At 36.9% G+C, this 11,290-nt stretch overlaps 1 protein-coding gene across 1 annotated transcript in view; it reads right to left on the bottom strand.

The window, feature by feature from the left end:
- Positions 1 to 8,551: 8,551 nt before the first annotated feature.
- The window catches only part of SMC5 (structural maintenance of chromosomes 5), a 41,083-nt gene continuing 38,344 nt past the window's right edge, over positions 8,552 to 11,290 (bottom strand). Inside the window, exon 24 of the mRNA XM_015812478.1 lies at positions 8,552 to 9,333. Within this exon, the coding sequence (XP_015667964.1) occupies positions 9,205 to 9,333 (129 nt within the window). The 3' untranslated portion in view covers positions 8,552 to 9,204. The remainder of the gene's footprint in view (positions 9,334 to 11,290) is intronic.

The following is an 11,290-nucleotide window of genomic DNA, read 5'->3' as shown; positions in this document are numbered from 1 at the left end:
AACATCTCAGAGAGTAGAATATTCTACAATTGTCTGTGGCTTCCAGCACTAGAACTCAGTGTGCATCAAGCATTTTTACTTGTGTGGCTCATTATAAAACCTGTCTATGCGAAAAGAACAGCTTTTAAATAAAGGTGTTGGGGCAATGAACAACTTAATGGCATTTCAGAAGCAAAAAGGAATGAGTGTTCTTCAGTGAAGACATGTCAGGAAACCAAGCACACTTTCTACCTCCGTTTCAACTTCTTGAAACGTTTGTTTTATGATAAACCAAAATTAATTTCTGGTGTCCAAAATAAATTGTAGGGATGTTTGTTCTTCCTTATAAAAATAGGTAGCCTGGCTCTTTCTATTGCTTGAGTGTAAAAAAAAAAAAAAGAAAGAGAGAAAGTATTCTGCTTTTATCAGTACTGTTAATGCTGCCTTGTTTAATAAGGGTGAGGACTATGTGGTTGGTCAGCAGCTCGCAAATGTGGTACTATTCCAATCGTCCTCCCTTTCTATATGAAACCAACCCTCCGGAGCCTAAGCTCTATAGTCTGAGTCCTACTAAACAGTTTGCCAGATCTTTACTGTTGTTTTGGGATAGGACAAGTGCAGTTTTAGCAAAAGAGAGCCCAAAAGCTGAATGCTGTTTTTCCACCTTTTGTACAAAGCAAGCCATAGGCACTTAAATGGCACCCTCCTTATCAGGTCACAAAGGCAGATGAGAATAATTAGGTTTGGTGAAATGGTGGCTAGGGCACTTGCCCGTCCCCTGACAGCTGTGGACTTTTTTTCTTTTTTTTTGATCTCATATGACACGTGGCCACCTCCAGTCCACCCGAAGGTTCTACGTTGGTCCCTTGGGCTGGAAAGTCCTAGACGACCAAATGGTGCTATTCATGTTGCTCCCTTGTGGACTTCAGGGTATAGAAATGATGGCTTTGCCTTCACCCCACCAGCCAAACCGTTTGCAGAATAGTTTGCCGTGACCTAATTGGCAGCATTTATTATTTGAACAACAAATCATAGGAACTGCTCTTCTCATTCCTAAAAGGATTCTTATGGACAAATCCAACCATAAAATAATGTATAAAATAATGACTAGGTTGATTTTTCTTAACGGCTCTTCCAGCTATAAAAAAAAAGAGTGAATCCCCAATACACTTGGGATTCACCTTTGTGATATTCTGGTCATTACAATGAGGTGTGCACGATCCTGCCTTCACTAGATAATGTGTATTATTTCTAGTATTGGAGTGGCCACCAGTTTGCAGTGAGTAGGCTGACTGACATGTAGGTATAAACCCATTATAAGCTACTGAGGATGTCTCCACTAATGTGTATTGAGAGATGATAAAACTTCTGGCTTGGTAACCATTAAACATGTCAGATCACCCACTTTCTGCAAACAGCCATGAATTTCTCCAGCTATGATGCAGGGGAAGCAACTGCCACGATAACTTTTAATTGGGGCTGTCATGCATACCAATAGTTAGGCTACCGATTGACACTGGCCTGCTTCCTATATTAGTTTTAGACAATGTGTGCATAACCAGGTCTTAAAAGGGCTGGTCTGGCATTTGACAGCAAACAGGGTTGAGAATCTTGGGCATGATTTGTCTGCTGCATAAGTCATGTAAGACGCCTCATTTGCAGTTGTTGGGGGCAAAAGGAAAAATAAGGTGCTTAATTCTTACCCATTCAGAGTTTTCTTCTTCCCAAACAAATCTCTTCCTTAGGCTGAAATCAGTTGGTAATTTGAAGGGCAATTGAACAGGATTAAGCATGTATATAGTACAAGATCCTTGTCCCAGCAAACTGTTTTCACTTTGCAGCAGAAGCAAGGATTTCTTCAACCTTGCTTGCTGACAACTGCACCCAGCTGCACTATCATTGTTAAAATGTTTTTTTTTCTGTGGGAACTGTAACTCCCATGGCTGTGCCCCAGAAAAGAGACGTAGGGCTCAAGCATCCAGGAGTTTCATGAGGGTTACTCTCAGAAGCAGGGAATGTTTATTAGGGTTTTAATCTCAGCATGCTTACTTGAAAGCAGCATTCCTTCAAATGAATGAAACTCGCTTTCATATAAATCTGGTAAGCAACAGGATGTAAAATATGCTTTTTAGGAGTCTTCCAAAAGTAACGTCAGAAACTACCCAAAGTTTATTAACCACTAACAAAATAAAACCGGACAAGTTTGTCAGATGTGGTGTTAAGAGTAAGCAGTGAACTTCACTTGCAGACTTGACAGCGCAGTGAAATAGGTTGCGATCTTTTAGCAAATCGGAATTTGAGCAGAGGCTACAGCAGGTGTTGACCAGAAGGAAAAATCAAGTTCTTGGTGAACTTCTTTGCCAGGCCACTCTGGAAATTCTCAAAAGACTGCTGACGTGAAAGCAGCTCCTCGCCTCCATTCAGAAAGACTTTCCTAGAGAAGCCATGGCTTTAAACAACAGCTATACAACATCTTTTGTGAACAATTTTGATGACTTCTATACAGGTCTCTCCTGTTTGTTGATGGACTTAGCCCAGTATGCACCAGACATACTTTTCAAATGCTGTTTTATTGCAGGTTAACAAATCTGTAACACTGTAAAATTACCAATCTTTACAACTTTAATCCATTTTATTTTTGTACAGTATTCGTATCCTTTCTAAGTTATTTTGCTGTCCTGTTTTGTAAATCATATGAAATTGTAAAAAAAAAAGAAAAGAAAAGAAAAATAAAAAAGTAGGAATAGGTGTTTTTGTACATATGTATATAAAATGTCCAAATACTTAAAAAAAATAAAATGAAACAAAATGGAAAAAAACTGCTTGGGATGATTTGTACCAGAGTTTGATTGGTCAAAATTGGATAGTACAGCAAATAATGAGAGGAAATATCTATTAACAATGGAGTTGAATCACTCTCCCCATTCTGATTCTTCCAGATCAGCAAGACAACTCCTTAATCTTCCAGTCCCTTAAAGCCTTTGGAGTTGAAATTCAATATATAGAGAGGCCATTATGTTGCGCAAAGTTGATTTAGATAAATAAAAGTAAAACAAGCAATTAAAATGGCAGAACTGCAAGATGGATAACTTTTTTAAAAGTTTAAAAAAAATGGTGAAGCAAGAGAGAAACAAAAAAACCAGAGAAGTTTATAGTTAAAACATCCCAATGTTTTAAGAAGGCAGATTTAATATATCAGAATAAAAGAACACACACACACACATACCAAGGTTCGGGAAAGTATTGACCCTCTAGATCAGGGATGTCCAATCTTGGCAACTTTTAAGACCAGTGGACTTTAGTGAAGGTGAAGTCCACACGTCTTAAAAGTTACCAAGGTTGGGCACTTCTGCTCTAGGTGTTTGGAGTACAATTCTCACCATCCGACAATTGGCCACACAGAAGAATGTATGGGTTTGGATACCAACATCCGGAAGGCCCCTGATTCTTCATCCTTGCCCTTAGTCCCTGGCACACACTAAGAAGTTTTTGATAAATCTGTTGCAGAATCTGGGAAGTGCCAGTATAAAGGCTCTTTCTGCAGCTGCCCCATCTCAACTGTGGAGGTGTAGGAAGAGCCCTTTATGCAGATCTCAATCTCAATACTCAAAAGAGATTCCATGGTCCTCTGAATGATACTTTGAATATTTTGAATTGTACTAAGAAAACAATGGTGCCTGGAAGGCAGCAGCCTTGTTTTCATTCTGATAGGATGGGGGTTCTGGTAGTTGCAAGCAAGAACCCAAGCAACAGTTCTTATTTTGAACACTTTGCATAAACTTTCAAGATCTTCCTACATGCTACACATATCTTATCCGAGAGCCTGTTGGTCAAAGTATCTTGTTGATGCAGCAGCTTCTGTTACCAAAGTCAAGATAGGTGTAAGGGCAATCCTTTGATACCAACCTTCCTACTCCAACCCGGCAACTCAATCCTCAAGGTAGAGCAACTAGTCCAGAACTAACCCTCACTTCTAAGTTGGATTTGTAAAATTCAGCATGCATTTTGAGTGCATTAAATGTGAAACAGTGTTGGTTTGTTCCTTCTCATCTTTTCCTATAGCCATAGCAATAGTACTTAGATTTATAAACTGCTTCACAGTGCTTCGCAGCCCTAAGCGGTTTAGAGTCAGCATATTGCCCCCAACAATCTGGGTCCTCATTTTACCACCCTCGGAAGTATGGAAAGCTCTGATGCGCTGGCTGTTCTGTCTGACACACAGAAAAAGGAGTGTGTGCCAAGATGAGTCATTTATTTTTTAGTCTTGGTTTCTGGAGTTATTTTTCAGGGGTTCTCATGCAAGTTTGCAACAACAGGATGCTGCTTCAATAGGGCAGAAATTGCCAAAGATGAACATTAAATTTCAACACCAGATTTAAGGACAGTCCTCTACCAATCATAACCTAATTGTTAGGAAAAGGTGCACCCTTTGTCACCTGTGCCATCTACTTATGCTATTTTATTTCATACCATTACTCACTTTGAATTTCCTATGGGTACAGAGGCAAGTATACGTTGAAGAAAGCATCAAATTAAGCAATAATTCTTTGTTTCACTTATGTAAAGAGATATTGTGACATACTCTGCTTTGATTATGTTACTTTTGATCTTATGTTTTGCAAAGTCAAGGCTCCAAATCTACTGTCTTCCAGAAGTATTAGCCCAACTCTCCTAGTTCCCTAGCCAGCTCCCAGCCTGACCTTTGGGAGATAGGAGAATTGGCCATGATGGATAGTACAGGGGGGACGGAAGAAGGAGAGTTGGGGTGATCCTGTATTGTTATTAGACTGGAACTTTTTGGCATTTATTTTGGGTTTGTATTAAGGCAAAGAATAAGTACATTTCACTTTAGGCTTAAAAGGACCCATTCTCTTTATTTATGCTAAAAAAAAAAATCAAATTTGGTCCTATGTAGATACAGAATAGTGAAATCTAATGTATCCTTTTCCAGGAATGTGTATTTACCTGCTAGAAATGCAGATGGAAATAGTTCCTATCTGGACCTTGAAAACTCTTTTTGTGATTTTGAAAAAGTGAGCAAAGGTAAATTTCTGGCTCCCAGGTGGAATATTTAACTCAAACCTTAACATTCTGTGGTGTCTAATTTATTGTGGTATTTGGTATCTTTAACTCCTTGCAGGAAAATCTGATTAGCCTGGTCTTGTTCTAGAGGGGTAAAGAATGCGGGGAACAGCCCATAAGATAACAACTTATCAACAGCTCTTTCAACTTCAGTGTTTTCCTACCAGAACAAATAGGATTAAGCCTAAGGGGAAAATGGATATTAAACCAATACTTTTAAAAATCTATTATTACATTATTTTACGTAATCTGCTTTCAATACTAGCAACACCAAACATTCATTCTTGCTTAATATTTTGAATATTGCTTTAATGCCTTCTTCATATTTTTGGCAAGATATATTTTATACAACAGCATCACAATGTTATCAGCCTTTTCCCAACATAACTCAGATTGCCCATTCAAATGATACTCATTTTTTATTTGTTCCTGAGCCATCTTCCATTACTTGCAAGTCAGGGAATAATAAGTCCGTGAAGATTGCCATAAAAACTTAACATTAAAAATAATCCTAGCCATAAATAAAGAAGCAAGAATTTTAACACTTGAGCACCAAGAAAGTCAACAGGACAATATGCAGAAGTCAGAATCCTTTTGAGCCTTACAGAAACCCTGTGGCTTACGCAGAAATAAGCTTTATTGTATTAAATGAATCTACTCACATGTAACTGTAAAATATCATCCATTTTTAAAAAAATGTCTATGACCTAAACATTGCAGCTTCAGACAATGTACAAAGAATAATTCCAAGTGCCTACACTTAAAATCTAGCTTATTTAAGTCATATATATGTTCTTCATATAATGTGAAATGTAAGCTTGTGTGTGTTAATACTGTAACAAGAACTCCTTGATTTTTTGGGGCATAAGTGCATCCAGTTGGAATAACTTTGTTTATAATGGCCAAAAACAGGAATGCAAAAGTTTGATGAGAAAAAAAAAACAGACAATGATTGCACAAGAGGATGTAACTTTAGGGCAATCTTTCATAATTTCAGTTTCTTCAAATATGTTAGATCCTTTAGCTGAGAATTACTGTGGTATATAAAGTTGGGAACGACTGTAAGCACCACATAGACCCTCACAGGAAATCATAAGCTTAGGTCATGCAGTTTTTGGTACTGTCTGGATGATACTGAAGTCCGAACTCCCTGCAATTCCAGCCAACATGCTCAATGGTAAAGGAATATGGGAATTATACTTCAACAACACCTGGATGGCAAAATGTTACCCAACATTACAAAGGCTGATTAGGTTATTTTACAGATTATTGCTGAACCTGTCACCTGCAATCCTGTTTGCAACTCTCTCCATCCAAACAGCCTAGAACCCCATTCCTTCTCTAAGTTGTAATAAAGTAAATCAGTCATTATTTATCTATTTCAAGCAGAAAGATAAGGGTCTTTCCAGGAGTTCAAAGTGTTGGTGGAATCCTGCTTCTACCTTATCTGCAATTTAGCAACCCTTGATGATATTACTATTTCCACAGGACCAGTGTTTCCTTCTTTTTGTTTTGTTTTCCTGTCTGAGATTTCCAAAAGTGTCCACCATTGGTGTAACTCAGGGGTCTTCAAACTTGGCCCTTTTATGACTTGTGGTCTTCAACTCCCAGAATCCCTCAGCTAGGCACGCTGGCTGAGGAATTCTGGGAGTTGAAGTCCACAAGTCATAAAAGGGCCAAGTTTGAAGACGCCTGGTGTAACTGGTCTACATTCCCCACAGCCAATAGACACTTGCTATAGAGAAGGTGCAGTCCCAAATAGTTTTCAGTTAGAAAAGAGGCCTTCCTTTCATTCTGAAATTGAAGGCATTAACTTCCTTTAAAAGCTTCCAAGTCCACATGGCAAAGCAAATCTCCTGCAGCTGGTATTAGAGTGGCCTCTGGCGGTAAACTAGAGTCAGTTCAATATTAAAGAAAACCTATACATAGAATTCAAACACTCTGAGCACAGCAATTTGAGTAAGAGAACTGAAATGAACCTAATTCAAATTCTTTCCCTACACCTTCAAAAACTACTACTGGTTGCTGTAAACATTTTTAATCCATCCAAGTATCCAGACTCTTACAATTACACTTTCTTCAGCAACTTGGCTGGAGTTTCATTGTTACCTCTCCCACACAGATAGTTACTGAGCTGCATGATGAAAGAACACTGTAGCTAATCTATGTTGCAAGGGCACACACAATGCTACACACTGTGTCTCTGTATGGGAGTAATAAGCTCTCTAGAGTTCCAGGAAAAGGAAGTGATGTAAGTAAACAGAAAAGTTCTCAGCATCAAGTGACAATGCAGAAAAAAAAAATGAACTCCACCTGCCTGGTCCCAAAGCCCAAACTTAAACTTTTGGGTTTTTATTAAATGAAAATCAACTGATTGGAAAGGTCTATACTTGCTATTTAACTCTTCAGGAGAAAAGGGTCAGTGTTTTCCTTTCCTATGTAGAGTTAATTATCTTAGTTTTTTTTAGTCACTTTCATAAAACAATAGTTTTAAACAAGGAACATTATTAGCCCCTCTGCTCCTAGCATCTCAGTATGAAATTACTGCACTAATCATAGAGATCTAATTAAAAGGGCTTCTTTTACTATTCACATTTTTTTAAATAGGAGAATGGCCACAATCAGAATCGAAACTCTGCACATTCATACCAGCCTATGGGAAAAATAATAATTAAAATAAAAACAAATCCACAAAAGAGCAGCTAGGGTTCATATTTAACAAATGTTTTGGTCTAGTTGCAAACTTCATGGCTTAAAATGTAACCTTATAAGAAGGAATCATATATACACCACAGGGTGCTACAGCCAGCACATGAGAGCTGATTGTTGTATTTTCTAGAAGTTTACAAGGTGGTTGAGAGTGGAGCTGAGCCAATACACTTAGCATGTTGATCAGCTGTTCTGCAGGAATGGAGCAGGCAAAAGCCAGTTCTTAAACATTTGCCACCATTTCCCCCTCTCTCTGTCCCCCCCCCATGTGTGTGGTGTGTAAATAAATAAAAAGGAGGTCACTTGAGAAATAACTAACTAAACCCAATAAAGTATTTACTCTTGAATACCCATACCTCTGAACTTATTGCATTCTTGCATTAAACATTCAAATTACAATAAACATTAAGTACTCAGAATTAAATAATCATGGTGTCTCATGAGTCTCACTTTTAAAATGCAGTTTAAATAATTATTATGGAAATTACACATTTCTCTTATTCCTCTATAATATTCTCTACTGGAGACAGATTTTGCTCCTTAGGTTCTCAAAGACAAATTTCATGTTTCTTGTTGATGAAAACAGTCTCAAAGTCTTTATGCTTTTGATATGCTAATCAAAAATGATTTGAAGACTGACATACTTAGTGGATATTTTTGATTATTAGAAATACCCAAAAACTGAGTCAATTTCTATTGCCATTTTAATAGGGGTTAAAAAACTGAAAATAAATTACTATTTCCCATATATATTTATTATATAAAAAGAGATTTGGCATTTTTCCCTATAAAAAAGACAAACATATGGAACAAAATGTAAATATATCCCATGTTGTAAGAATGGTACCTTGTATAAAATTACCCAGTCAAGCAAGTGGTTGCTCCTAAGATTAGGATAAAAAGACACTGCATATTTTATATATTTCAGAAATTCTTGAAATTATTTTAGTCTTCCAGAACACAATTAAGATCATCATTTAGCAGCAATTGGAAAGACTACTTTTCATAGTTCAGTATCTCATAGTTATGGAGAACAGATATTTAAACAGTTAAACTTTGTTGAACAGATTTGGTGAACCTACCAGTTTACCAGTTAATTCAAAGGCTGTATTTATAAGGCGTATTATAACAAAGTAATTAAGGTTTCCAAGTTGTGAACAACTGGCAAAACATTTTTTTCTCAAATTCATCTAAAACAATTGATCGCTGATAAGAAAATATATCCTTTATCAATTTATCCTCCAAATTGATATCTACAGTTCTTCAGAGAAAAATGAGCATAAAAGAAAAGGTTAGTGTTTCAGTCTTATAAAACATTGGCTATCAATGGCTTTTACAAGAGAGAAATTGTGCTTTTAAGAAATACATTCATTCTTGATCTTTCCAAATATTTTTCTTTTCAGTTTCAAAAAGGAATATATATTTTACTGCTAATCATGGCTGAAATCTCCGCCTCCTTCTAAAGAAAGCTTTTAAGTCCCACTTGTTTGATTCTAGCATAGGTGATCCATTGTAGACCAATAATACGGTCATTTTGTCTCCGTAACTGAGATTCTGCAACAGCTGTTAAGAAGCAAGGAAAAAGTATTTTGTTAAACAATCTTATTACTTATTCTTTAACGAGCATGCTTGGTTATTAGTTGTTATATACTGAATGTTCCCCATAGCAGCTACATTCCGTTTTTCTCTGGTATTGCTATTCTATTTGGTTCAACAGTATAGACAATATTGCTAGCTAGGTTAAGATAATATATGCAGAATAAATTGTGAACAGTTTCTCTATTGTCACTACTAATTTTCAGCTCCAGGGCTGGATCAATTAAATAAACACTACTATATTAAGATATTAACAGTTACAGCCAAGAGATTTTTTGCTGTTTGCAGAATATATAAATAAAGAAAAAAAAACTATGAGAGATCTTTGGTGCTCTCTGAGCTTGGTTGTTGAGCTACCTTTAATCGAAAAAATAGTATACAGGTAGTCCTCGACTTATGACATTTGAGCACAACATTTCTGTTGTTAAGAGAAACATTTGTTAAGTGAGTTTTGTCCCATTTTACAACCTTTCTTGCCACAGTTGTTAAGTGAATAACTGCAGTTGATAAGTTAATAATTGGGCTTCCCCATTGACTTTGCTTGTCAAAAGGTTATCATATGATCTTGGGACACAGCAACGGTCATAAGTATGAACCAGTTGCCAAGCATCTGAATTTTGATTATGTGACCATGGGGATGCTACAAAGGTTGTAACTGTGAAAAATGGTCATAAGTCACTTTTTTCAGTGCCATTGTAACTTTAAACAATTACTAAATGAACTGCTGTAAGTCGAGGACTACCTGTATATGCACAAGCAAAGATTAATAAAATAAAAGGCTAGGAAGAAATACATACTATTAAGATTCTTTTTAAAAAAGAAAAAGAAATTGGAGTAATGCCAGTAAACATGTTTCCTAAAATTCTTGCTAGAAAACAAAGAAGCTTCAAAATAGTTTGAAACCAGTATTATGATAAGTGGACATTCATAAGACTATCAGTAAAAGGAACAATAAATTTGGCAAAAAGTTGATGGAGGGTATAGCTTCCCACAGATAATTTGTTTCAGTTTGTATATAAACAAATTATCTTGTGGGAAGCTATACCCTCCATCAACTTTTTGCCAAATTTATTGCTCCTTTAACTGATAGTCTTATTTCCTCTCCAAATACACCAACAATAATTGTTTACGCATATATTCATGGGGCAGAATTGTTAGGGTATATAGGCAGTCCTCGTTTAACAATTATGACTGGGACTGACAACATAAGACAGCAACTGCTGTTTTCCTGTATCTCCATTGACTGCTTGTTGGAAGCCAGCTGTGAAACATGTAAAATAGAAATCATATGACTTCAGGACACAGCAACGGTTAATAAACGCCCACCCGTTGTAAAGTGCCCGGATCTCAATTAAGTGTGGCTGCAGGGATGCTGTGACAGTCATAAGTGTGAGGACCTGTCATAAAGTTCCTTTTTCAGCACTGTCATAACTTCAAATGGTTACTAAACAGGACAGTTACTAAGCAAGGACTACCTATACATAGTTACCTGAGAGTTAATTTTATTACATTCAGGGATGGTTACTTCTGATTGCTTACATTTAGTTTATAAAACAGCTGGAGTTTTAGCAAACATTTTCAGTATGCAGCCTTTGAGCATCTCTTGGCTGGGGTGGGGGAGAGGAGATGATGTAATATGCTTGGGGATATCATCACATAAATGTTGTAACCTATCCATTTGGGTCAGGAAGATTTTGCATTTACGAGATGATGTTATTCCTGTGGAGGCCACTATTATCTGCCTTGCTATCAAAGAAGTGGCCCTAAACAAATACCATGGAGGAGAATGACATCAAGAGAAAAGGAAAGAACTGTTCAGACTCTGCTTGTCAATTTCTCATTATTTAATTTTCTTTCTTCTAATTTGCCACCAAGCCATGATGCTTGGCTGGGGAATTCTGGGAGTTGAAGTCCACAAGTCTTA

The sequence above is a fragment of the Protobothrops mucrosquamatus genome, unplaced genomic scaffold, assembly GCF_001527695.2.
Source record: "Protobothrops mucrosquamatus isolate PMUCROS unplaced genomic scaffold, P.Mucros_1.0 scaffold87, whole genome shotgun sequence".
NCBI lineage: Eukaryota > Metazoa > Chordata > Lepidosauria > Squamata > Viperidae > Protobothrops > Protobothrops mucrosquamatus.
Note: the sequence above shows the minus strand (reverse complement) of the source record. Positions and strands in the feature narration are given on the sequence as shown.